At 48.8% G+C, this 21,656-nt stretch overlaps 1 protein-coding gene across 1 annotated transcript; it reads left to right on the forward strand.

Moving 5' to 3' along the window:
• The first annotated feature begins 5,481 nt into the window (after positions 1 to 5,481).
• On the forward strand, positions 5,482 to 8,177 carry CCL1 (C-C motif chemokine ligand 1). Its single transcript, XM_090257401.1, has 3 exons — positions 5,482 to 5,613; positions 6,773 to 6,887; positions 7,979 to 8,177. The coding sequence occupies exons 1-3, from the start codon at positions 5,514 to 5,516 to the stop codon at positions 8,064 to 8,066; spliced, it is 303 nt and encodes a 100-aa protein (XP_090113527.1). The 5' UTR covers positions 5,482 to 5,513; the 3' UTR covers positions 8,067 to 8,177.
• The last annotated feature ends 13,479 nt before the right edge of the window (positions 8,178 to 21,656 follow it).

Below are 21,656 nucleotides of genomic sequence, written 5' to 3' on the forward strand. Positions count from 1 at the left end.
GCTGTAAAGATGCCGCATGTGAGGGAGGAAACAGACCTCTCTCAGAAGTCATGATAATGAGCCAGATGTGTCCTTGAAGCCTCCACACACATTTCCACATTTAGACTTCACGGCAGTCAAAGCATCATATACCCAGTTTCGGTGATGATGACTGAGAGCTTCAGGACGATGATCAGTATTGATCAGGTGCTACTAAGTGGCCCTGTGGATAGAATGCAGGTGTCTGGACCCCAAGTCCAATGCCTTTCCCACTATACTAGAGGACAGAAGTGACAGCCAAGGGACCCGAATGTCCACGTATTGGAGGCCCAGCTCCAGTTCAGAGGGGTCAGCGGTGTGAGCTCAGTTCACTCTCCGGTTGGTTCAGCTCACTCCAGAGCCCAGGAGGCCAAACCTGGTGGTGGTGGCATCTCTCAGGGGAGGCCAGCTCTGAGCTGAGCCTGGGAACTAGGCCCAAGGGACATGAAGAGAAGGGCACCCTTGCCCAGGCCAACCTGGGTTCTCAGAACTGTGGGTACAGCAGGTAATGGGAAATGGGTTTTGGGTTGTGGTGGGACTCAGGCTGTCCGTCTGCCTCCCCAGAGAGAAGGGCTCCTCAGGGGACTTCCCCAATAGGCTGTGGGCGTGTTCCCTGAATCAGGGTGGCCTTGTTGGGTTTTGGTGGGCATATTTTGGAGTCAGATTGCTGCCACTTCCTGCCCCTGCATCCTTGCTCTGTAGGGTGGAAATGCTGGGGTGTTTTTGTCCCACCATTTCCTGCACGGTTGTCACTGTGCTCTGACGTCCAGATGAGCGTGGAAATCCTGCAGGGCTTTCTGGACTCTTAGAGGCCTGATCACGTCCACCTTCTCTTTCAGGCCATAGCCCAGCTTTCCCAACATGAGCACAAAGCCCGAAAATCAGAGAAGAGCCAGCCTGGGAGTTATCTTCAGGGTGCTGTGCTTTTTCTGGGTCCCCATGTGACCACTCACTTTTCCTTTCAGGGCCTGCTGCCTCTCATTTCTAACGTGAAGTGGCCCACTCCAATTCCTCCCAGGGGCTCTCCCTGCTCTGTGGGGATTGGGGCCAGGTGAGGGAGAAGGGCCGAAGGGCTGGTGTCCTCCTGAGTAGCCCCCTGATCCTTGCTAACTCCCTGAATACTCACAGGGACTTTGCAAGGTGGGTAGTTCTGATTCAGGGTCAAACAGCTAAGAATCACGAAACCAAGTCCACAAAACATTCTGAATTCAAGCGCCTGTCCTGCCTACCAGGCTTCTTTGAGCTTCTGACCTCCTGGTGCTTTCTAAGTTTCCAATGAAGCATTTTACAGGTGACCCGTGGCTCCTAGGGTAGGTGGGATCAGCCCTATTAGGCTCTATTGCCCTGGAACCTCATCAGGAAGGGGAGGTTGACCTCCCTAGAAGGCTCCCTTGGCATGACAGGCCTGACCCAAAAGACCAGTTTTAACAGGGATGGAAAAGAGGGCTCTTTGGGGTGTGGCTGGTGGGCAGGGGTTTGTCCACACTTGGAGGCCCAGAGAGCCATTGATACCGAATCACAGAGGGTCCCAGTGAATACCTAGTTTAGGGACTTCTGATTGAGTGAAGTTGTGGGATTGGGCTACAGCGGGAGGCTTTTTGAGGTACTCCAACTGCCCTAAATTCAGAATATGAAGGCCCAGAGTTGGTTCCAAGCAAGTATCTTGATAAAAGTTTCCCAAATAATATGAATCCCCTTTCCAGGGAAAAGAGTCACTGATTTAGGCCAACTTTCCTACATTTTAGGTGAAGAAATTGAGGCCCAGAGAGAGAAAATGACCTGCCCAAGGTCCCACAGAGAATGAGCAGCAGAGCCCAGATTCATATTTTTATGCTCTTTCCACTGAAGAGCCCCACCTCCTCACCTGCCACCTCTCCTGGGCCCTTTTAAACCTAAATGTAATGCCTTTTTTCCACTCATTGTCTTACAACCTCTAACACAAGCCCTCAGTCCAAAGCACATACCTGGCCACTCCCTTGTCCCAAGCAGAAGATTGCTCATGGCTTTCCACCTCTAAGAAAGTCACATCCCAAGGCCTGGGGCTGGTAAATAGGATATTGTGAAACCTATCCTATTTACTTGGCTGCATTTCTACCAACTACTCTATGCAGGCCTGCAGACAAGGGAGGGTGTGGCCTACCAAGCAATGCAACAGATCCAGGTGCCTGCTATGAGGAGTAAGTCCAGTCTGATGGGGAAGCTCAGGTGGGACATCCTGCTGCAGGTTAGCCCGGTGAGGCTGGAAGGGGCAATGAAGTCCCCGTGAGCCCAGAAGGGTGATGGGGCCGTGTAACCGCAGCTCTCCATTGGCCACACCGTGGAGGAGTGTATAAGCCGAGACATTGGTCGTTCCCCTCGAGCACAGTGGACCAGGTTGTCGTCAGCTCAGTAGCTCAGTGGCTGTGTACACACATTGAGAAGCTGATGATGATCATGCTCTGACTTTCTTTGGGCACCTGAAGATTTGCTGTGGCTGTAAGAGATGTTCGATGCCCCCTTTCCATTGTTGCTGAGAAAGTCCTCCTTAAAAGAACAAAAGTGCTGAATGGGTGAGAGAAAATAGGAGACAGGAGCCCAAGCAGAGTGTAAGAAGTGCTGGAAAAGACAAGAAAGGGCTTTGAATCCCAAGGCATTTGCATGCATGGGGACCTGGCTCTGGGCTGAGCTTGTGTCTGCAGGAGGCAGCGGGGCCTGGCCCAGAGGTGGGTACCTGTTTCATAATAGATGACTAATAAGAAAACCTTTCTACAGGCCCTTTCTGGTTTTCAAACTTCTAACTAAGAAAAGGGTTGTTTGTATGAACACCTGGCTCAGGATTTATGCTGGGAGCATTTTTTGCCTATCAATCCATCCTGTGTCATTCTGACCCACCTTGTTCAAGTCCACACACTTTATTGATTTGCTATTTGGTGCTCGCCTTTGTGCTGGGGCTAGAGAGGAAGAGGCTAGATTGGCGTTGGGCAGATGGGGGTGTTGAGCACCAGGTTTCTGCATGAGAGGAGCTTGCAGCCAGTTCCTCCTTGGTGCTGGGAGCATGGGCAAGGGGGAACCATGACTAAACCTTCTGTTCTCTTTTTCCAAGCCCTGGGATCACAGTGAGTACAGTGAGGGAAAGAGGGGAAGTGAGTTTCTGGAGGGGCAGCCCCATTCCCTTTTTGAGTGGGCTGGCTGCGTCCCCAAGAGAAGGGACAGAACTCCCTGGGTGACCACATCATCCTCTCCACGGCCCAACATTTAGCAGACTGCTTACACACCTTTTTCTCGTTTCTCTCCCCAAACACCACTCAAATCACAGCAAAGGAATTTTAAAAGGTATCAATCTGCAAGGCCAAAGAGACTAGGAGAGCAGCAGCAGCGGGTTCGTCATTTCTGCTACATCAAGTGCTTTTGGGGAGGCAGACAGCAGCTGGCGGCGTGAATGGGAATGGGTGGGTGTGGAGGTCACATGTCCAGATGGCCTGAGTGTCCATAGTCCCATCTCTGCAATGAATTTTCAGTACAACCTTGGGAAGCCAGTTTCCTGTTCCTGAGACTCTTCTTTTCCCATATGTAATGTGAAGAGAATCTGCTGGATACATGACTCTTATCTTCTGGGGCGTGAATTACATGTATGTACAGTACATATGTTTTGATTCTGATTCTGAAGTGAAGCCAAGGTATTTTTCTTTAATTCTTTTTTTAAATCCTCACCCAAGGATATGTTCATTGATTTTGAGAGAGAGAGAGAGAAATCGATGTGAAAGAGAAACATTGTTCAGTTGCCTCCCATATGTGCCCCAACCTGGGATCAAACCCACAACCTGGGTATGTGTCCTGACAGGGAATCAAACCCACCACCTTTTGGTGTACAGGACAACACTACAACCAATGGAGCCACCTGGTCAGGGCAAGGCCAAGGCATTTTTCAAAAGCTTTGAAAGTTTAAGAGCTACTGTTGCAAATGGTCTTCCAGGCCCTTTCAAGTCTGGCACACCAAGATGCCCATCCAGGAGTTTGTCTGATGAATACATGGAGCAGAGGGTTTGGGGAGATCTAGGATCTTCATGGGGGAGACCAAGGCACAGGGGGGCTTTAAAAGAGGCTGAATGGAAATAGCGGAAGGATTTTTAAGGAGACAAAGGCATTGGAAATGGCTGCAAGTTCACAGAGGGAGACAGCAAGCAGGGTCCTGCAGGTGGAGGTTACCACAGTAGCAAAATCCTGGATATAGGAAAGCATGTGACAAGTTCATGGAATTGCAAATACTCAGACTTGCAGGAATCCACAGAGACATAACATGAGGTGCCATGGACGACCAGGTGAGCAGCTTGACCTTCACCCACTTGACAATGGGAAGCCACTGTAGAACTGTGAGCGAGAGATGCACAACCAGAGTAGATCTGCCTCGCCAGCGCTCTGTGATCATACAGTGCATGTGGGACTCAGGATTTTAAACCACCAACTCTGCCCAGCTACTTTTTCCTGAGCATCTACTATGTGCTACTTACTGCAAGCACTGCACACAATGGCTGCGTGACCTGGCCACCCCCTAGCTGCACAGACATGTCTCCTCCAGCCGTTCCTCACTCCTGGCACTCTCCTCACACCCCCCACCCCAGCCCTCTCTGGCATCTCTGAATGGATGTGGTCCTTTGTGCCTCCTTGTTTGTACACAGCTGCTGCCTCCGTTGGTGGCCCCTTTCCACTCAGCTCTAGGTGGGAGACTCTGCTGGAGGAACCTGCCCTGGGCCTCTAGTGCCTTTGGGAATCTCCTCTGTGCCTTCCATGTGGCTCACCTACTGCTGTCCTTACACTGGTTGGCTTTTATGTGCTTATCTGTGAGTTCAAGAACAGAAGCTGGAGGTCAGGTTGTGCATCTCATCAGTCTTCCCTGGGGAAAACTGGGGGCCTAGAACAGGGAGAGCTGTTGAAAGGTGTTAAGTGATTAAAAAGATTGAAACAGGAAATACCTGGGCCAGACACTTGACCTAGCAGATGTTACTTAATTCTTATCGCACACCCATGAGGCATGTGCTACTTATTCCATGTTGCAATGGAGAGGTGAGTTGGGCGAGTTCAGGCAACTGCTACTTTGCAGAACTGGGATTCAAACCCAGAGGTATCTCAGTCCTGGTCCAGAGCTCTTCAGCTCTGCCCTGATCTGGGGATGGTGGCTGCATCCTTGGGGGAAAAGATGTGGGATCAGAGAAGCCACACACAGGCTACTTCCTATCATTCACCTTTCTCCACTTCTCAGAGGGACAGCTCCTACTCATTCTTCTCGAGATCTTTATCTGTTCCTGCACGTGGGGAAGTTTCCACACGCTTGCACACCCCTCAGAGAGGTCCAATGTGGTCATTGGATGTAAGTAACCACCTCTTCTCCCGGTGACTTCCCCACCTCTGCACCAGGGCCTGGGAAACCCCACTGTCGTTGTAATAAAAGCCCTGGGCACTGAAGGATGGGCCAGAGGAGAGCACTTAGCTTCCCCAGACTCACCGAGACCACTCCAGGGATGTCTGAGGCCAGAAAGCCCACAATGAAGCTCATCACCATGACCTTGGTGTGTCTGCTGGTGGTGGGGATGTGGCTGCAGGATGTGAACAGCATGAGCCGTGAGTGGGACTGGAGTCCCTTGCTTCACCTTGGGGATGGGCAGAAACGTAGGCAGGTGCTCTGAGGTTGTGGGCAGGGCTCACCCAAAGCTCACTGCCTCCATCTCCCCTGCTCCAGGAAGAACTCTTCCTGAAGAGGGGGAATGGAGGACTTGGGAGGGGTGAGGGCAGAGGGCCAGTAGGAGAACCATGAGTTGGGCATACGCAGACAGCTGAGCCTCATCCAGACCCTGCAGGCTGATGGATGGGAGCTGAGAGGTTATCAGTCCAAGCTGGAAGGCTTGAGGTCCAGAGGGGACACTGGGTCTTGCCTCTACAGTGTAGCAGATAGGGGGCAGAGGGCGGGGTCTGAGGCTGTAACAGTTGGCTAACTTTAGGCAAGTCACATTACTTCTCAAGCTCTGGTTTCTCCATCATTAAAGTGGGCCTGAAGATGCTTACCTTCCAAGGCTGTTTAGAGAATACCAACCTAATACTAAATATACAAAAGGGGCTTTGCAAACAGTAAAACCAGGAGGAAGGAGTCAGGACTGGAATGCAAGTCTTTTGAGGGTGGCTAAAGGGGGGGGTGTACAAACTGGCAGAGTGAGGATTGGGGGTCAGGACAGAGCTGAGGACTAAGCGAGCAGGGCACTATGCAGAGCAAGTTGGGGAGCTGACTAGTCCTTGGTAGCTCTTTCTTGGTTGTTTGGTCAGTTTGAACTCCTCAAACAGTTTCTAATCCTGCTCAGGTTCTTGCACCGTAGTTGTCCTGCATGTGCTAAACTCACCGGGCGCCCAGAGTACAAGATCCAGAGCCCTCGAACCCCAGTATTGGGGCAGAGCCACACACTAGTGGTGGGATGTCAGAACCAGGAGAGCCTTTAGAAACAGTCTGGAAGGTCTTATTTTACAAAGAGGAAGTCTGGGGCCCAGGTGAGGCATCTCGATCAAGGCTACCAGCTGGTTTGTGGGGAGCTAGGATCTGAACCCCAGTGGCCTGAATCTGCCTCCATATAGAACTAGGTGGCCGATGGGACAGTGCTGCACTTGTGCCCCCTGAACATGGCTGCAAAGCCTAAGCCTGTCCCGGGAGGGTTTTTTTTAAACCATCCTGAAAGAGAGGAAAGAAATCCAGGCTGAGACATCAATGCAAACCACTTTTGTGTTTCTCTCCTAGTGCAAGTGTCGTCCTCCAATTGTTGCTTCATATTTGTGAAGAAATCGATTCTCCCGAAGCATGTCGCTTGTTACAGAAACTCCAGTTCCTCCTGCTCCCATCGTGATGGTGTAATGTGAGCATCATCCCCTGTCCCATTCCTGACTTCCTGCTCCAGAGAACAGAAACCAGCTCCCTTGGAATTAGAATAGTGGACGCTAGATGGCGATGTCCCACCAGATTCCGGTTTCTAAACCCGGGGAGCGTGGGGGGGGGGGGGGCTCGAAACCTGGGAGCAGAGCTGAATGTGGGCGCTAGGGGGTGCTCCAAACTTCCCAGCATGTGCGGGGAGGGATGTGCTTGTGTACCTGCAGTGGCTTTTGTTTCTTGGAGCGTCAAGGGGCCAAGTATTATATCCAAATATTGTATGCCCAGAGGAAGGAATCACTGAAGAGCTCCAAGCATTTCTGCACAGTGAAAAGAGTGAGGGGAGCACGGTTAGTTTCCAGCTCCAGATTTGCCAGCTTGTAGGCTTAGGCCACCTTGGGCAGCTAACTCTACTGTGCCGCATTATCCAAGTACCCTCCGCTCTCCTTGCCTGTGGGCTAAACATCACAGCGGCTGCGCGGAGGCATTAGGAAGCTTGAATGAGATCGTTTACATGCAGTGTCTATAAGGCACCTGCATGTACATTGTCTTGGTTAACCATCCGAGGGCACACATATTCATTCTCTTGAAAACTGAGGTTCAGGGAGGTAGAAAGTTTTGTCTAAGGTTTCCCAGATAATAAAAGGCAGAACTGGTCTATAGTTAAGACAATAGCCAAGTTTAGGAGGTGGGCAGATGAGAAAAGAATCACATACAACTTCTGAAGAGTGGCTGAGCGTGCCAGATGTGCACAGACGCTATGAAAAGATGGAGCAGAGGGTGCCCCAAGATATTCTAGGAGGGGAATTTCTATGCTAGTTAATCATCAGAATGTGTTCAGCCTTCAGCTTCTCTCTGGTACACCAATCAAAATCTCAGGGAAAGAAGTTAGGAAACAATTTAATAAGCTCCCCCTGAAGCTTGGCTGTTCTTCCTGGTGTGCAAGCCACGGGTCTGAGGCAGTGACCTCAGATTTTACAGAGACACCAGCTTCAGGGCACTGAGAAGCAAGGGGGCAAGGATGGGATCTGTGTGTGGGACCCAGCAGGTAACATGGTGCTTTCTGTTTTCTGCCCACAGATTCAGGATGAACGGAGGCGGAAAGAGATGCGTCTCAAATAAAAGGAAGTGGGTTAGAGAGAGTTTACCCAAGATAAATCCCTGCTAGTTAGTGGAAATGCAATCTGATTCCTTTCCACCCAGGACTCCGGAGACCACGTGGCTTTACCCCTCCCTGAAACCCCAGCCCTCAACCCTCCACCAGTTCTGCACCAACTTTGCTGAGTCATGGGGGGGATGTGTCTGGTGGGTCCTGATAAGCTACATTGTCACATTGTTTATATTTAAATTATAGAATCTTCTATTTCCGCCTCCATGTGCATCTTAGACCCTATAATTATTTCAGGGTGCAAACATGATTGGCATTGAGGGGCTGGAGGGGGTGGCATGTTGAACCTGGTGCCAATAAATGATTGACTCCTGTCAGCTGTCTCTGTCCTGAAGGGTAGGCATTGACTCAAGCTCTGAGATAGAGTCTCTGCTTCCAGGTTGGCAGTGAGGAAAGGCACAGTGTAGCAGCAAGCTGGTGCCCAGGGCGGGGTCCACTTTTGGCTGCAGGACTTCTCCCTCCCTGCCCCACCCGGAGAGTTCAGAGGCCGATCTTATCCCAAAGTCACAGCTGCTCTAGCTGGAGGGGGTGCTGTGAGGTTGCCTGCCTGTAAGATGTTGGCAACCCATTTCATAGATGAAGTGACTGAGGGCTGGAGAAGAATATGAACAGGCTTGGGGATACCTAGCAAGTCAGGGTACAATCTGGAGTCAGAGCCTGGGGCCAGAACTCTTCCCTGTGTCCAAAAGTGCCAAGTGACTGTTGGCACAACAGGGCCCAGGAACCCTCTCGTCACTAGAAAGGCCTGACAGCGTGGGTTAATAGGGCCTTCTCCTGGGGGAGGGTCCTGGAGAGTGTTCAGCAGGGGTGGGGCCAGGTCTGATAGAACACAACTCAATTAAAGGAGGGAGGCAGTCTTGGGAAGAGCAGGAGACCCCTTGGTGGACACAGAAGGGGCAATCATAAGCTTCAACTTGTGTAAGGTATGACTTGGGAGAATAGCAAGAGAGGGCAGTAAATTCTGGGTCTCGGGACGGACACCCCTTTAAAGACCAGCTAGGTGGCTGCAGGGGAGGTGGTCTCCTGTCCTGCGTCTCAGGGCTTCTGCCGCTTTCTCCCACACTCAACATGTCACACAGTCGGCCCATTTTTCCTAAACTTCCCCTTCCCCTCTGCCCCATGACTTCCCCGATGACCCCATTTCCTCTTGCCTGGACCAGGCTGCTCTCAGCCCCCCTCGCCAGCTCTATCCCACGCCCTTCCTCCCGCGTGGTCCTGAAGCCTGCAGCATCTCCCTCCTGCCTTCAGAACTAACTCCAAACTCCCCACCTTGGCATTGCAAATTCCTCTATAACCTCGCCGCAACCTTACTTTTTAAAATCTTTAATGTTTCCATTCTGGAACCAAACTCTGACCATATGGGGATATTCCTTCCCTCCCCCCTTTTCCATCCTGCCCATCTTTTATAAGAATCTTCCTAAAAACCATGCTACACCCTCTAAGGTTGATCCTGTCCCATCTTCTCTGTCAAGTCCAATGCTAATGAGTACTGGGTTATCTGGTTTTCCCCTGGAGGGGGGTGTTAAGTGCTCCTAATGTGTGTATTACTTCAGGAGGCAGGACTGCTCCCAGCAGGGAGGCATGGATTCAGGGAGACCAGTTAGAAGCTGATGCTGGGACTAGAACCTTTGTTCCAGAATACTCTGGCCTGGTAAGCCAGGCCCTCCCTGACCCTCAGATGAGCCCAGGCTAGCCATGGCCATGGTCCATGACATCCACATCCCTCTAGTGCCCTCTGCCGTCTACCTGCATTTCAGAGTGCACCTCCCAAGAGGAAATTATCACTCAAGAAAACACCAGTGTTAGAGATTTTAAACAAAAGTATTTTCTGCAAAAAAAAAAAAAAAAAAAGATGTCTGCAGGCACTTTCTTCCCTGGTTGCAATAGCCCTTCATACCATGGTTCTTATAGGCATGGCCACAGCCCCTGGGGCAGCAGGCAGGAGACAGACCCTGACTCTCCCTGCCCATCCCCACCCCCACTTCTTGGGGAAGGAACTGGGGGCTCATGGCAGGAACCAACTGGCTCAAGGCCTCGCTTTTGAAACAAATAAAAGTGAAGGAATTAAGCAAAGCAAGCAAACAGACAACAACTCACAGACACGGACAATAGTATGATAACTACCAGAGGGCAAGGGGTGGGGAGAGGTAGGAGAGAGTTAAGGGGGTACATGGTGATGGAAGGGGCTTGGCTTGAGGTGGTGAACACACAATACAATATGTAGATGATGTGTTATAGAATTGTACCCCTGAAAGCTATATAATTTTATTAATCATCACCCAAATACATTCAATAAAAAATATCAACAATATTCAAAATAAACCCCAAACCAGCAACAATTCAAATGATATTAAATATTACTTCAGACAAAGCAGTTTTGCATCACAAAACACCCTATTTGAAAATTACAGTACTATTAGTCCAGGGAAGGGGAATAAATATTCGTTCCTCATACTCTGGCTCAGTCTTCGTGTGGCTGGAAGAGTTCGCGTCCTCCAGGTGTGAGATTTTTGATCCAGGTGATTCACATAATCCTGGACCCACTTCTCCTTGGGGTTGGCACAGATGTCCTTGGTCAGTTTGGTTCCGAAGCTGGGGATGAAGTGCCAGCAATGCTGAATGGGGCACTTGCGGGTTCTACCCAAGAGATGGCACCCTCATTCCAGGAGAAAGGAAGATGTGGAAAGAAGGGGCCCCTGCTTTTGCCCCCCCCAGGGTGGAGCTGGCCCGGCCACAAAAGCCATCCCGACGGCGTGAGCTGGTGCCCATTCAGGGAGCAGGCTGCGGTTCGTTCCCGGCCTTCTCTGGGCCTGTTTTTGATGTAATAGCAGGAGGATCTGGATTACATAGTCTGGTTAGATTTTATCCCCTGAGTATAAGGTCCCAAATTAGTCTGATGTCTGTCTTCTGGGGCGGAACTTTGGCTTGAGGCCTATGGGAAATGGGGTGAGCTGCGGCGAGTGTGGAGGTGAGCAAGGGTTTTCTACCCACATGACAGTTCTGGGCACACAGGCTGCTGGCTCTTCAGCCTCTGCAAAGGTACCCTCTCATTGTTAAATGAAACAGCAAGCAGACATGGCATAGAGCACCACCTAGAAACAAAGTCACAAAGAAATAACCCTTTTGGAGGTACTGGGATTTTCTCTGCTTGACTGCAGTAGGACATGTCTATAGGAGAAGGAAAGCAAAGAGGTAGAAGTGGGTCTTACCCACCCTAGGTCCAGCGCTCCTGCCCTTGGTCCTGAGGAAGTGGGACCTGAACCATATGGCTCAAGATTGGAAGTCACTTTCTCAGTGAGTGGTGGGGACATGTGACTGCTGACCTTTGGAGGCCAATGTGACAGATCCTGGATATGGCCCCCCAATCTGCAGAGTTTGAGAAGATCAGCTGGGGCCAAGGAAAAGGCCCTGGATTTGGAGGGGGCAGCTTAATTTTTATTCTGGCTTTGCCGTGACCTGGGAGGAGGTGGAGGGTGGGGGCGTGAGAGTCCTCTTGTCCCTGCCCTGGGCTCTGTTTTCTGTCTTTAAAATTAGATGTTAAAGTGATGCTCCCAGGACCTCTGTTGCTCTGATAGGCTGGGAGGTGAGGTACTTTGGCTAGAACTTCCTAGAAGAAGAGAGAAATGGACAGAAGAAGAAAGAGGGAGGGAAGGAAGGGTCTTACCTGGCTGAGTGAGCACCTGGGTGCTGAAGGTGGCCACAGGGAGTGGCAGGCACAGTGGTGTTGCAGGCTGCACACATGACCTTCAACCGGGGGGTCCTTGATGCCTGGACTTGTCTCAGCCTCTTCTCCTCCAGTCCCTCTGCTGGCCTTTTATGGAAGCAGAGAGTGCAGAGTTCCCAGACAGATGTTTGCCTGGGCACAGTCATGGTCAAGTCAAAATGAAGGGGGCTCCTGAATCTGCTGTGCTGGCGGCTGGGCTGCCAAAGAGTTTTCCAGGAAACACAAGAGGGAAGCGATCCAAGGAGCTTTTCCACTGCCTCATTTAGAGCAAGACAAAAAATAACTCCTGTAGAGAAAGAGTGCTGTAGAAGGACTTCACACGTTACGCACTTAGTCTTGACGAGGTACTAGCATCATGCCCGCCCGCTGGCAGGGTGGTCACTGACATGCAGAGATTCCATGACTTGACCAAAGTCTCATGGGAAGTGAGCGCTGATGCTGGCAGAGAAAACTAGTCTGTTTACATATAATCACCATGGCACTTTCAAACTCTCTCTGAGTTGCAGAAGTCTTTTCCCAAGCCCAGTTTTATGCAGAACTCCCATACTTGAGACAAGTCAAAGCCATCTTCTGGTGACGGGCTCCTCACATTACATATTGGCACCCTCTTCTGCATCTTGGGCTCAGACGGGTATGGTTTGAAAATCAGTGATTTGTCCAGGCCCCTTGTTTTCAGGAATGTCTACTGCGCTTCTCGAACTGAGGAGCTGAGTTAGGAGTAGGGGGTGGGTGAGGGGCGGGGCTTGGGGGGCGCAGGATGGGGAGTGCTGCAGTGGGGTGGTGGGAGGACGAAGGGCGCTGGACTCCCGTAGAAACCAGGGAAGGCCCTTTGCCTGAGGCTCCCGTTTGCCACACTTGCTCCTGGCTCCCAGACTTGGCTTACTTTTTGTGCCTGCCTGGCCTGCTCGCCCCTCTGTTTTCCATTCCTGTGAGTCTTTCCATGCCAGCAAAACCAGCCCAGTGAGAGTAAAAGACAGAGAACTAAAGAGCCAAGATTAATGAAATACAAAGCATTGATGCAACCCAAAGCTGGTGTTCTGAAAGCTTATAATGACACTAAAGCTCTCCAGAGGCCAACAACAAAGAAAGGGAAAAAGACACAGATAGCCAATTGCAAGAGTCGAAGGAGAGAATCTCTCCACAGGGCCTGCAGACACCAAGAAGAAAATAAGAACGTATGCCAGTAAATTTAACTTAGAAGGAATGGATGAATTTCCCTCAAAATATAACTTACTGGATTGCAAGAAAACAACAACAACAACAACAAAGAAAAGTAATTCTAAAACTATTCAAGAAATTGAATCAGAAAGTGAAAAGCTTCCCACAAAATACCCTCAAGGCTCCAAGAGCTTTAATAGTGACCTCCTCCACAGCAGTGCAGGCACTAATAATTTCAGTCTTACACAATTCCTTCCAGAGAATATCAGAAAAGTGTACACTCCAGCTCCTTTATGAGGCTTACCTAACCTCGACACAAAAACTTGCCAAGAACCAGCAAGAAAAGAAGATTGCAAGCTTGTTTCTCCAGGCTCACATTCTGTTCTTTTTCATCCTCTTCTGTAGCCTGTGAAGCTAACCCATGTGGATCACATGAATGGGGTTGTAGGTCCTGTGGCTTCTGGTTGGGTTGGGACACATGGGAGCCCCTCAGGGCATTGGAGAGAGGGGGAAGAGATAAGGTGAAGGACGTATTTCTGTTCCATCTCCCTTGGGCCTCAGCCTGGATGCAGCCAGCCCTCAACTCATGTTTTCCACTTCTCTCTAGGTGGCCCTCTCTAGGACTCTCTCCAGCTTTGGGGAACCATGTCCTGTTCTTTTCTCCTCAGCTCCTTACCACCCTGTTATTAGCCTCAGAGTCCCAAAGCACCCCTATGATTTCTGCACCCCCAGCCCACATTGTGGTAAAGAACATTTTTATGAAACCTCCCTCAAATCATTCCAATTTAAGCATTGTCTTTTCCTTCTGAGACCCTGACCAACATGAGTTCAAGTGCCAGTGTGGTACCTGGAAGTATATCTTCCCAATGGAATTCTAGAAGTGGGCTGCTCATATATTTGAGGAGCACAGATATGATGTCTGTCAGTGCTCTTATTACTGAAATTGTCATCAGTATTAGTACGGCAGATGGTGGTGACAAGCCTGCCAGGTGGCTCTCCTGTGCACTACAGTTTTAGAACCACGGCATGGCAGGTATCCCGTGGCCATCTCTCATTTGTAGTAAATAGCCGCCAGAGAGGTCCTGGGATACTGCGTGCCCCTCATGACCTCATCAAAACAATGTCTTCTATACAGGAAGTGGCCCCTGGCCATCCCTGGGAGTGCAGGTAGGGGATGGCTGAGCACTTTGCACATAATAGATTCATTTCAACAGATCCACCTCCCTGAGCCTTTTAGATGCCTTCCTAACCTCCTAGAGAAGTTCCAAAATTTCAGCCTCACTGACTGCAGACTTCTTTTTAAGTCTAGACTGCAATTAGCCAATCTAGCTGAACATTAGCATCACTCCCGGGTATTTGCGCCAACACATGAAATTCTAAATTCTAGGCAAGTATCAATAAATTTGGCCTGCTGAACCTGGTATGTTGTTATTCAGCACATAGATTCCACCCCCACATGCCCATCCAAAACTTTCCTCCAAATTGAGTAGGGGAGGGGACATTCAAACCTTCCAGCTGTCAGGACTCCTCTCTGACCCTCCCTCTACTTCAAAACCCAATATCTCAGAGGAGAGCATGTTTAGGAGCCTGAAATCTGGAGTTGGCTAGACATGGGTTCAAGTCTTGTATCTGCCATTTACTAGTTATGTAATTGAAGAAAATTGCTTACCTTACTGAGCCCCTAAGAGGAACTGATTGCTAATTATGAGCTCATTGCAATGTTGTAAGAGTTGAATAAGATGGTGCATCAGAAGTGCTCAGCACCCAGTGGTAGTGACTCCCATTTCTAAGCAGTCCCCAGGTGCTGCTGCATCTGGTCTGGAGGCTATGCTGGGAGAACCACTGCTATAATGGAGCTGAGTTTGGATCACAGTGGGAGGAATAGGATCCAGGCTGGGGGAGGGCAGAGGCCAGGTGGAGATGATCATTCAGCAGCAGAGACAAGGTGGAGACCTCAAGAAGCCCTAGAGCTGCAGTAGTTCTGACCAGCCAGAATCTGTGGCAGGATTAGGGGATCAGTAGACATGAAATAGATGGGATACTTACTAAGTTACTGCTTGACTGTAGGCAGAAAATCCTAGCTTTTATGGGCAGAAAGGTAATGGGAGTCTCTATAGAAGAGATTCATGGTCTCTTACCCAATTATCATATATGAGCCAGTTCATGTGGGGACCAGGTCCTTTTCAGGAAGGACTCTATCATGCCGAGCCTCCAGATAAAATACAGGACACCTAGTTAAATTTGAATTTCAGAAAAACAATAAGAAAATTTTAAACAAATATGCCCCATGCAATATTTTTACTGAATCTGGAACTCCTGCCCTGATCAGTATGTCTCAATTGGTTGAGCATTGGTCCACAAAGTAAAGGGCTGCTGGTTTTATTCCTGGTCAGAATACATGACTGGGTTGTGGATTTGGTCCCCAGATGGGGCACGTATGAGAGGCAATCGATTGGCATTTCTCTCTCACCATAGATGTTTCTCTCCCTCTCTTTCTCCCTCCCTTCTCCTCTCTCTAGAAACAAATAGATAAAAATCTTTTGAAAAAAATCTGAAACTCCCAAGTCTTCCCCAGGGGAGCTAGCTGCCATGTAACCAGGGTTGCTAGATCAATAGTATAAAAAGTTTCAAGCTATTAAAACATATTTCAAATGTATTTTAATATGTTTGCATATTTCATGTATACTAAAATTCACAAATCTTACAGATATATTTGATTGCTTTTTAATCTACGTAACCACCAACCACATCAAGATTGACATTTTTGACTTCTGGCCAAGATGGAGGCCTAGATAGACATGCTGTGTCTCCCTCCACAACTAAGAAAGAATACAACTACCTAAAAACTAGAGACAACAAGAAGTTGCAGAAAACTGAGCTGCATGGAAGTCCAACAAACAAAGATACAAAGAAGAAATACTCATCCAGACAGGTAGGAGGGGCGGAGCCAGGGCGGAGAGGACATGGTGTGGTGGTGGCAGCAGTGGCAGCAGCAGCAGGCCAGCGGAAAGCACAGTCACACATTTTAAAAAGTAGGGAGGGACACCTGGAGAGCGCTCCCAGCACCAGACCAGGCCTTGCAGCTCACGGTCCCAGCACTGGAGAAAATAAAGCCTCATTGCTTCTGACTGTGCAGACCAGTGGGGCTTGAGGCAGATGAAGAAACTGCCAGTCTCTCAGTAGAGTCTGGTTTGTTTAGAGGCCCCCATTGTCCTAAATGTCCATAGACCAACCCACTCTGAGAATGACAGCCAGGGCAACAGCTAGAGGGGTGCCAGTGCCAGATGAAAGGGGGAGAAGTGCCTGGGAAAAGGGCGAGTGCTCAGCAAGCAGCATTGTTTCCTCTCAGACCCCTCCCCCACATACAGCGCTACAATGTGGTAAAACGGGTCACCCTGTACTGACGAATACCTAAGGCTCCACCCCTTACACTGTAACAGGTGCGACAGCTCTACCTAAGACACAGAGGCAGACAAACACAGGAGCCTGTCAAGATAAAGAGAGAGAGAAGTATGGCCCAAAAGAGGGAATGGATCAAGGTTCCAGTGGGAGAACTACGCTACAAGGAGATAGCCAACCTAAAAGATGCAGGGTTTAAAACACTGGTGATAAAGATGCTCACAGGCTTGACAGATATGCTTAAGTATGGCAAATGCACAAGGAAAGAACTGAAGGCTATGCTAAATGAAACGAAGGAAAATCCACACAAAACCAATGGTGAAGGGAAGGAAACCGGGTTTAAATAAATAAGTTGGAATATAAGGAAGTAAAAACCAGTCAACCAGTACAGAATGAGGAAACAAAAATTGAAAAAAATGAGGAGAGGCTTAGAAATCTCTGGGACAACTTTAAATGTGCCAATATCCAAATCATAAAGGTGCCAGAAGAAGAGGAAGAGCAAGAAATTGAAAGCTTATGTGAAAAAATAATGAAGGAAACTTCCCAAATTTGGCGAAGAAAATAGACATACAAGTCCAGGAAGCACAGAGAGTCCCAAACAAGCTAGACCCAAAAAGGACCACACCAAGACACATCATCATTAAAATGCCAAAGGTTCAAGATAAGAGAGAATCTTAAAAGCAGCAAGAGAAAAGCAGAGAGTTACCTACAAAGTGGTCCCTATAAGACTATCAGCTGATTTCTCAAAAGGAACTTTTCAGAGAAGAAGGGACTGGCAAGAAGTATTCAAGGTGATAAGAAGCAAGAACCTACAACTAAGATTACTCTATCCAGCAAAGCTATCATTTAGAATGGAAGGGCAGATAAAGTGCTTCCCAGACAAGGTAAAGCTAAAAGAGTTCACTATCACCAAGCCATTATTATATAAAATGTTAAAGGAACTTATTTAAGAAAAAGAAGATAAAAACTATGAACACTAAAATGACAACAAACTCACAACTATCAACAACTGAATCTAAAAAATGAAAACAAAATCCAAGTAAGCAAACCAGAATAGGAACAGAATCATAGGTATGGGGATCATTTGGAGGGTTATCAGCTGGGAGGGGGAAAGGGGAGAAATGGGGAAAAGTTGCAGGGACTAAGAAACATAACTGGTTGGTACAAAATAGACAGGGGGAAGTTAAGAATAATATAGGAAAGGGTGAAGCCAAAGAACTTATATGCACTGCCCATGGATATGCGCTAAGGGGGGTGGGATTGCTGGAGGGAAGGGGAGTACTGGGCAGAGAGGAGCAAAGGGGAAAAAAATGGGACTCCTGTAACAACACAATCAATAAAATGTACTTTAAAAAAAATTGACATTTTCATCATCCCTGAAGTTCCTTTGTGTCTTTTTCAAGCCAATGCTTCATCTCCTAGTGGTAATCGCTATTTGACTTCTGTCAAAATTGATTACCTGTTCTTGAAATGCATATCAAAGGTATCATGTGGTATGCATTGGAATGCATTTTTTGGGTCTGAAGTCTCATGCTTAATGCTTTTTAAAAAAATCTCAAGGATTTTTTTTTTTATTGCTAAGTGATATTCTATTGTATAAACATGTAACAGTTTGTATATCTTTTCTCCTCTTGATGGACTTTTGGAATGCTTCCAGTTTGCGGCTATTATGAAGAAAGTTATAAACATTCTTGTCCAGCTCTTTTTGCGTTTATATAAATTCATTTGTTGTAAATATTTACTTAGGAGTGGAATATATGAGTCATAGAATATGCGTATGTTTAATTTTATAAGAAACTGCTAAGCAGTTTTCCAAACTTCTCACCATCAGTGTATCAGAACTTCATTAGTTCTGCATTCCCACCAACACTTAGTTTTATCAATATTTCCATTGTAGCCATTTTGGTAGGTTTGTAGTAGTTTTTCATGCTCTGGTCAATTGCATTTCCCTTATGTCACCTCCTGGAAGCATTGCTATGATGAGTGTTCCCTCCCCTGCACTTCTGAGCCTCGGCAGGTGTGCAGGCTGAGCCTACTCCTGACCTGAGAGGGCACCCAAGGAGGAGCCTGGGCAGAAAGCAAGACGTGAGGAGACACTGATGGCAGATATGGAGAGAGTGACATGAGTTAGAGTCTGCAGCAACTGTCAGCCTCAGCAGAGGGTGAAGTCAGAGCCTGAGAGGATGCACGTCAACCCAAGTCAAGTCCCCAGTTCATTGCCCCCTCCGTGTTGACTAGGGAATGATTTGGAGCTCACACATATAAACCAGTTCATGTTAAGATGTGGATTCTCAAAACACAAATATTCAAGTTCGTGTAACAGAACCCCTGGGCTGCTCCAATTGAAACAGAACTTTAGTTAGGAGCCCGATTGCCTGCTGCCAGAATTATAACTCTCAATACCAGAGTTTGGTGAAAAGAAAAAAGAATTGTTTATTTGCACATAGTTCTGCCTCCCCCTCCCAGACCTGGCCAGTCTTAGGAAAGTCAGAAACACCATTTCCCTACTTCATAGGCACAGTTCAGCTTTACCAGTAGCTGCCAATCACTCAGTTCCGATTGGGGAGTTCCTTTCTGTGCTGTGGTGCCCACCAGCTCTCAATGCAGAACCTCCTGGATTCTCAGCCTCCTTGTAAACTGCCTTCTTCCTACAAACCACATGGTGAGAGCCTCTTCTTAAAGCAGCCTGGAGGCCTCCCTTAAAGCAGCCTGAAGAGACCCGCTCCTCCAAGCCACATGGAGGGAGGACGCCCCAAAATGTCTGCAGCTGCTTATATATCCCTGACTGCGTCATCTGACGCAGTGGGTGTTGCAAGCAGTTCTGACCATTCACAGAACCCTACGCCAGCTCTGTAGGCTCCTTCCGTATCATCCCACAGCCCAAGACCCCTCCCATCTTCCTGGGCCTTGGAAGTTTCAAAGCAGATCTTTGTGCAACAAAGTTTCCAGCCACTAGCCCCAGGCATGCAAAGGCATCCTGAAAGCTGCTTCCTTTTCCCTATCTCCCAGCCACAAACTTTGGGGTTTGTTTCTGGACTCCCCTGTTTCTGTAACATTAGGGCTCATGAAACATCAATAACTTAAATAAGATGCTGTATCACTTGAGACAGCATGTTTAATGTCACTGAGGTTATTCTGATTTGCAATATAATGGCATAATCCTAGAGTGCAGCTAGCCAGGCAGCACTTGGAGAAAACAACAGGGCTGTGTCTTGCACTGTGGCCTGCTGTCAGTTTAGGGGGCATCTTCATGCCTTTGGACATTGGGATTTGTGGTTCAGGTGCTTCATGAAAACCTGGGCCCAGATCTCCAGAACCAGCTTGGCCTAGAGGCTGTGGAAGAAAGAGGTTAGAATCAGAAGGAAGCTTTGTGGCTGCATAGCACACCTGTTACCTGGCTGATGCTCAGCTGCCTCATTGCTCCTGGAGTTTAGAAGTGCTGCCTTGGACTTTAATGGAAAGCTTATCTTCTCTGCCATTTCCCTCTCCCCCCATGTCTGACCCCGTCTTACCCATTTCCAGTTCAGGCGGCGCAGGACCTCCGAAGACGCAATGCACACTCCTGCTGCTGCTCTTGCTGTCTGGAAGACATGTAGTTTCAACTTGTAACAGAAATATTTATCGTTGTCGTTGGCAGCCGTCCGTCTCGAGAGACTATGGTGTAGCTTCTTAAGAGTCTATCTGCACTGCCGAGAATGGCTGTGCAGTCCGACTCGGGAGTGACACGGTATCTGTCTCCTCCCGTGTTGAATCGACATCTTGCGATGACGCTGGAGTGTCCTCTCCAGCGAAGCTGAAGCTACAGAGCCTGGGCAGGGTGATATGGAGGGTCTGCTGTTGCCCATGCAGCAGACCCCCCCTCTCTTCGCAGCTGAAGGGTCCAAGGGAAAGACGGAGTCAATACAGCTTGGCTTCAGGTGCGCCGCAGGAGTTGCCGGTGTTGACTACAACGTCAAACCGCCTTAGGGACTCCGGCTCCGGATTTTCTGTCGGGGTTTACTCCCTTAGCCTTTCCCCTGAAGAGGTATGCCGCAAGGCAGCGGAGGTTTTTTGGAGTCAGAGTTTTCCTTTTCTGATGTGCCCTGACTGGAAGATCGAACCAGCAACACTTAGCTCGCAGGCCGACGCTCAATCCACTGAGCCAAACCAGCCAGGGCTCGTTTTTCTGTCTAGTCACTGGTTATCTTAATAGCTTTGTTATTGCTCATCCTTTAAAAAGCTTTTTCTTATCGTAGAATGTAGGTTTGATTTCCGAGTCTCCTGGGGAGGCAGGGTGGAGTAGGAGGAAGATAAGGTGCCCGGGCAGTGTCCTCGCTCTTGACTCTGGGCCAGTCTTTTCCCTCTGTGGGTCTGTTACCTCATCACAGACTACTTGATTGCAAAACCCTTTGCCCACACACTATGCACGGGGCTCCACATCAGGTCTGCTGCACCCCACACTGCAATGTTCCTTAGAACCAGGCTGCCACCCCAAGATAAACAGAGGCATACAGCCAGTGGGGCTTTTATGGGGAGGCTTGAGCACAGGGCAAGGAACTTTGTCTTCATTTGAGTGAGGTCATTGCCAGGCAGTGAATATTTATAACAGAAATATTTATAACCTTCAAGAAACTGTGGTATTTCTTTAGCTAAAAAAACAAAGAAAAGAAAACTTATCTGTGGACAGGTGATACATCTGACTTACAGGTATTTGCCAATAGGTGGGGCTCCTACCTGGCTTGATGGTTTTAATTCTAGGCACTATATGTCCCCACCCTACCCTAGCCAACAGACAATGCTAAGTTTCCAAAACGTGTGGCTCTTAGAGCTGGAGTGGGCTTGTGAGGTCACCTGCCAAATCCCCTCATTCCTTGCCTGTGACACAGTACTGGTTCCACTTTTGTATGGGGTATCTTAAGACCAGAGAGAGAAGCTGACTTGCCCTAAGTGACACAGGGAGTCAGGGTCAGCTCTGGGATCAGAAGCCAAGTCTCCAGCCCTGCCAGGTGTACTGGAGTTGAGGCATCTCCCCAGGATCACCAACGACAGGCCCTGAGGAGGTAGGCCAGCAGGGCAATCATCCCTCAGGGAGGGGTCTGGTCTCTGCCTCAGTATGGAGGACTCTTGTCTGAAGAAGGAGCCAGCTATGCTCCCGAAGTACAAGGGAATTTTCATCCTAAGTGGCTGTTGAGGTAAGGCATTCCCGTGCCTTCAAACAGAGGTTTGCACATTCTTGGGACTGGGGTTAGGGATATAGTGATGGGGATAAATTCATTTTGTGTCTCAAGGGTGGCAGCCCTCTGAAGGCACAGTGGCTTTGCAAGGTTGTA

The sequence above is a fragment of the Furipterus horrens genome, unplaced genomic scaffold, assembly GCF_987537825.1.
Source record: "Furipterus horrens unplaced genomic scaffold, mFurHor1.1.pri manual_scaffold_11, whole genome shotgun sequence".
NCBI lineage: Eukaryota > Metazoa > Chordata > Mammalia > Chiroptera > Furipteridae > Furipterus > Furipterus horrens.